Source organism: Somniosus microcephalus, chromosome 5, assembly GCF_052327205.1.
Source record: "Somniosus microcephalus isolate GS21.2 chromosome 5, FLI_Smic_1.0, whole genome shotgun sequence".
NCBI classification, from domain to species: domain Eukaryota; kingdom Metazoa; phylum Chordata; class Chondrichthyes; order Squaliformes; family Somniosidae; genus Somniosus; species Somniosus microcephalus.
The window spans coordinates 320029339-320035437 of NC_140991.1; the positions used below are offsets into that span (position 1 = coordinate 320029339).

A 6099-nucleotide genomic window follows, 5' to 3' on the forward strand; every position below is an offset into this window, starting at 1 on the left:
GTCTCCCAAACCATAACCCAAGAAAGCACCCATAAATGAGTCTGGCCTGGAAATTCCCAACCTTTTGCTGTGGAGGATGATTAACCCACCACTACTTGCACAGTCACAGTCCCTGTTCACATCATTTTCATCGGCAGCTACTCATTCTGAGATGCTCACAGCTTCCCTCTGGGGAGGAAGATTTGGTGGTGGGGTGGAGACGGGGGGGGGGGGGAGGGAAAGAAGATCACAGCCTTCCCCAGAGAATACACCTGGGGACCACAAAACACATTGACTCCCTGAACAAGGTTATTCATGCAACGAGTTAATGAGAGCTATAATCCTCCAGACAACTTGTATTTATATAGTGTCTTTAACATAATAAAACATCCCAAGGCGCTTCACAGGAGCGTTAACAAACACAATTTGACACCGAGCCACATAAGGAGATATTAGGGCAGGTGACCAAAAGCTTGGTCAAAGAGGTAGGTTTTAAGGAGCGCCTTAAAGGAGGAGGTTTAGGGAGGGAGGGTCTCGGCAGCTGAAGGCACGGCCACCAATGGTGCAGCAATTAAAATCAGGGATGTTCAAGAGGCCAGAATTGGAGGAGCGCAGATATCTCGGGGGGTTGTGGGGCTGGAGGAGATTACAGAGATAGTTGGGGGGGGGGGCGAGGCCATGGAGGGGTTTGAAAACAAGGATGAGAATATTAAAATCGAGGCATAGCCAGACCGGGAGCCAATGTAGGTCAGCGAGCATAACCAAAGAAGGCCCAATGGTAGCTTTGAATATTTGCATCTACCTACAAATGATTGGGTACAGGATTCCCTGAAGAGAAAGAAGATGGTGAAGAATTGCCCAAGGACACATTGGTATACCAAAGCTGCAAACACACAGCCATGTAACATTGAGAGTTACCCAATGCTTCAGTGTATTGATACCAGGGGTTGCTAGGCTTAGCGTGCAAGCTTTCTTTCAGATCGCGCATAGACCACAGCAACCATTGACGAGAGTGCTCATGGCATCCTTATGGACTGTGCTCACAAAAGTATGGGCCAACGTACACAAACCGTCAAAGCTAAAACTTAAATAGACTGAGCATATGGGGCCCAGCAGGGCTAAGCAGAATCCTTGTACAGTAGTTACAGCCTTGATGTCTATACTTCAGGTCCTCTACTGGCACGGAAACTCAACATAAGAGATGATGCCCGAGATCTCCAACAGAGTCCAAGCAAATGGATAGATAGACTAGGATCATTTATAGCAAGATGCTATGATTGGGGATGGAGGAACTATAAGTCCTATCGATGGATGGCAAGACAGATTTCCAGCATCTGCTGTATTTTGCTTTTGTGTTAAGACATCCTCATGCCTTCCTCATCCATACATATCTACTGATCTAGATAGTGAAATATACAAAAATTCAACAAACTTTGCAACAATATTTAACAAAAGTATGTTAAACTATATGAGCCACTATATGGCCTTTATTGCAAAGGGAGTTGGAGTATAAAAGTAGGGAAGTCTTGCTACAACTGTACAGGGTATTGGTGAGACCACACCTGGAGTACTGCGTACAGTTTTGGTCTCCTTATTTAAGGAGGGATATACTTGCATTGGAGGCAGTTCAGAGAAGGTTCACGAGGTTGATTCCGGAGATGAAGGGTTGTCTTATGAGGAAAGGTTGAGCAGGTTGGGCCTATACTCATTGGAGTTTAGAAGAATGAGAGGGGATCTTATTGAAACATATAAGATTCTGAGGGGCTTGACAGGGTAGATGCTGAGAGGATGTTTCCCCTCGTGGGGGAATCTAGAACTAGGGGTCACAGTCTCAGAATTAGGGGTGGCCCATTTAAAACGGAGATGAGGAGGAATTTCTTCTGAGGGTCGTGAATCTTTGGAATTCTCTTCCCCAGAGAGCTGTGGAGGCGGAGTCATTGAATATATTCAAGGTGGAGACAGACAGATTTTTGAATGATAAGGGAGTCGAGGGTTATGGGGAGCGGGCAGGGAAGTGGTGTTGAGGTCAAGATCAGATCAGCCATGATCTCATTGAATGGCGGAGCAGGTTCGAGGGGCCGAATGGCCGACTCCTGCTCCTATGTCTTATGTTCACATGCATTCAGCAACCAATTACAGAAAATGTTGAATTATTACACCTATCATAGTTGCCAGTTGAAGTTTGCTCACCTTTTCTGACTTGTTGAAGGTATCTCGTGAGCAGGGCTACCAGGTTGGCTCTTTGCTCGCTGTCCTGGAGCGGTTTCACCTGGTCGGTGGACTGGGCTTCCCGAATTTGCCTGTGGCGCAGGGCCAGGCTTTGCTTGAGCTCACTGCCGGCCGGACCGCCATCATCAGACCCAGTGGCGAGTCTGCCCATGCAGCCAGAGGAGAGGACAGCGAGAAACACGTACACACAGATCCCACTGTTCATAGCTGGAAGAAAAAGACATGCGAACAAGGCGAGGTGAAACCTGGTCACCTCAATCAGGCAGACAGCTGTCCTAAGCAGTCAATGAACTCTCACTGCATTAATAAAGAGGAACATTCACAATCAAACGAGGCTACGGATATATATACAGTTAACCTGGACTACCAGCCACCCTGGTCCAGCCACATTCTTTGAGTAATTGATTCAACGCGCTCGCTATACTATTTGGTACGAATAACTTTATCACCAAGGCTATCCCCCTGGCAACAGATCAGACTGCCACCTTGTATAAACCCTACGCCTGGAATATGGAGACACTCTTAAAGTCTGGATCCCGGTTGGATCTTGCTGTTCTAATCTGCTGGCTGAGTTAGACAAGCACCTGCCTGTCCCCAGCAGACTGACTCAATCCCTGTAGGTGACCTCACAATATAGGGCTGGCTATTTTTCTGTATTTTTTAAAACTCTTTGTCCTCATCAAGGTGAGGAAGAGTAACACCGGGGGAATGAAACACTGTGAGCGGAGTGGCGGCACCGAGCACTCGGAGGTCAGGTGTAGCGCTGCGCTCCCAGCGCACAGCCTGCGCCGCCAGGAGCGAATATTGGGAAAGTGCGGGAGAGTTCCGCGCAACTTTCTGTCCTTTAAAACCACGGGGAGCACAGCTGGGTTTCCCAGGATGTGTCTCCAGTGAGTGAGGCTCCACAAAGGAGGCTGGCGTTAATAACATTTATCGTGCATTCAATCAAATGATCCGATTTTCACAGACCGGGTGCCAAGTCTAGTTGCTGCCCAGTGACACCATTCTCAAAAAGGATGGTGCCCAAGGCTGCGAACCAGCCATCTCCAGATTGGCGGCTGATGGTCGTTGCTTGTTCAGTGTAGGAAATGTCGACAATGTAGCTGCTTTCCTAGAATGCGTGAACTAGATCCCCACAGGACATAAGATGAATAACATTTTCATAGTGAATTGTCCAATTGATATAAGACCGTTCACCGTGTCCTAGATGGCCATACTGCAGAGAGTTGGTAGAAAGTATGTCAGCAGTCGGGGACCAGCGAGCGATGCTGTGGGCATACAGTGAGTGCCCAGGGATAGAAAGCCCTCCTATCCTCCAGTCCATGACTGGGTACAACTCAAAGGGCGGATAATAGTGAAGGCAGCACAAGCTGTCAATGAACCCTGACCTGTCCCATTATTGTAAATGTAAGGCATGCAAAACGTTTTATATTACAACATGAGGTGACCAGAGGCAGATACTGTGTAACATGCTGTGGGAATAAAAGCAATTCAGCACCTCACAGAATGGAGAGTGAAAGCGGATGACACTCACATCCCGGGTCAATATCAGTTCCTGGTAAAGGAATGTAAGAAGTCACAAGACACCAGGTTATAGTCCAACAGCTTTATTTGAAATCACAAGGTTACCTGTAAACATCTGACATGATTCTCTGACTATATAAGCTGTGTCTTTATGCATTTCTCCACTTCACCTGAAGAAGGAGCAGCGCTCCGAAAGCTTGTGATTTCAAATAAAGCTGTTGGACTATAACCTGGTGTTGTGTGACTTCTTACATTTGTCCACCCCAGTCCAACTCTGGCATCTCCACACCATGGTAAAGGAATGGCAGATTATTCCAGTCATAAAAACCCATCATTCACAAACTTACAATCAAAGCAGCTTCAATCATAGAATCATAGAAAAATTACAGCACAGAAGGAGGCCATTCGGCCCATCGTGTCTGTGCCGGCCGACAAAGAGCTCTCCAGCCTAATCCCACTTTCCAGCTCTTGGTCCGTAGCCCTGTAGGTTCCGGCACTTCAAGTGCATATCCAAGTACTTTTTAAATGCGACGAGGGTTTCTGCCTCTACCACCCTTTCAGGCAGTGAGTTCCAGACCCCCACCACCCTCTGGGTGAAACAAGTTCTCCTCAACTCCCCTCTAATCCTTCTCCCAATTACTTTAAATCTATGCCCCCTGGTTATTGGAAAATCTTCTGTGAGGGTCTCAGTCGCAGCTGTTGATCGTCTTGCCCTGCATATATGACCAGCATTTTATACATTTTATTTCTAACCATTTTGTTCTAATTTATATATTTTTTAAACGTATTTTAGGAAGGAAATATCTAGCGAGCAGTTACTGGGTGGCTGACTGGAGTCCCATTTCGCGGTCTGTGGATAATGGATTGACCCTTTAGTCTGTGCTGATTCGCACTCTTTGCAAAGCTCTTTTGAAAAAGTGGCTCTGATGGGGGCTTAAATCCCCGATGGCTATAAAAGCCCATCATAGGCTAAAGACACTTTCTAACCTTGTGTGTCAAATGGAACCCCTCTCGGGGACAAACCTCACGGCCTGTCCGTCTGCTGCAATCACTGATGTCATTTAACAGGTTCAGTTTAGTTGACATAAAGTCAGTTCATGGTGTTTGCTTTCGGGATTCACCGCTCATTTCACAAACCGTTTCTATATTTGGTAAATGGGCACAAAGGGAGGGCAGAGAAGAGAAGAACGATTCTTCAATACCTTCAAAACTCCCGGGCACCCCAGTCGGAGCGCTCATACCAGGGCTCCACACCCTGGCTCTGAGATTGACCAGTAAATAACACAGCGGGAGTTAGGGCTGTAAACTTGGGCGAATATATCTCAACTTCCAGACTAATTTGTCATCTACGTTTAATAAGTGACTTTCCAATACCTGGTTCAGCAGATACCTGGGCCGCCCACCACAGCACCTGAAATAATCAAACCTAGGCTTGCTCGGCAGAATGGGGAGAAAGGTGGGGATTTATGGCAAGATTTACCTACTGGTGTAATATTATCTGCCCTTTCAGTTATCCACACGGATCTCTTTTGAAAACGGAGCTTGCATCAAAGAGCAGTAATTCCAGCAAGTGCCCTTGTCCCTCAACCAAAGCCAATAACACCATACAGCGGACACGAGCTTTACAGACACTGGGCAAGAAAGGACTCGACCAAACCCCAACGCCAAGGATGAAAGGTCTGCTTACCGACAAGCGCGGTGCTCCTGACAGTCACAACAGCAAATCCTCGACAGAAGATGGGCTTGAGTTGAGCGCCTCTTAAATACTCTCAGAGACCCGCCCTGATTTGCTGAGATCCTTCGCACACTTCTCTGACGTTGTTTCAGTGTCGGGGAGAGGAGCCGGGACAACCTTCCTCACATCAACCCCACCCACCCCACCCCACCCTCTCCCCAAGCCCCAGGTCCCAGAGCTCCAGACCACTGACCCAGCCCCCCAAGCCCCAGGTCCCAGAGCTCTGGACCACTGACCCAGCCCCCCAAGCCCCAGAGCTCCGGACCACTGACCCAGCCCCCCAAGCCCCAGGTCCCAGAGCTCCGGACCACTGACCCAGCCCCCCAAGCTCCAGGTCCCAGAGCTCCGGACCACTGACCCAGCCCCCCAAGCTCCAGGTCCCAGAGCTCCGGACCACTGACCCAGCCCCCCAAGCCCCAGGTCCCAGAGCTCCGGACCACTGACCCAGCCCCCCAGGTCCCAGAGCTCTGGACCACTGACCCAGCCCCCCAAGCTCCAGGTCCCAGAGCTCCGGACCACTGACCCAGCCCCCCAAGCTCCAGGTCCCAGAGCTCCGGACCACTGACCCAGCCCCCCAAGCCCCAGAGCTCCGGACCACTGACCCAGCCCCCCAAGCCCCAGGTCCCAGAACT

The 6099-nt window shown here is 49.1% G+C and overlaps 1 protein-coding gene across 1 annotated transcript in view; it reads right to left on the reverse strand.

Annotated features, from left to right (window-relative positions):
• The window catches only part of ccka (cholecystokinin a), an 11410-nt gene extending 5915 nt beyond the window's left edge, over window positions 1-5495 (reverse strand). The window contains exons 1-2 of the mRNA XM_085987155.1: window positions 5420-5495; window positions 2170-2415 (exon numbers count right to left, since the gene is read on the reverse strand). Coding sequence (XP_085843281.1) covers window positions 2170-2413 — 244 coding nt within the window. The 5' untranslated portion in view covers window positions 2414-2415; window positions 5420-5495. The remainder of the gene's footprint in view (window positions 1-2169; window positions 2416-5419) is intronic.
• Window positions 5496-6099: the final 604 nt, after the last annotated feature.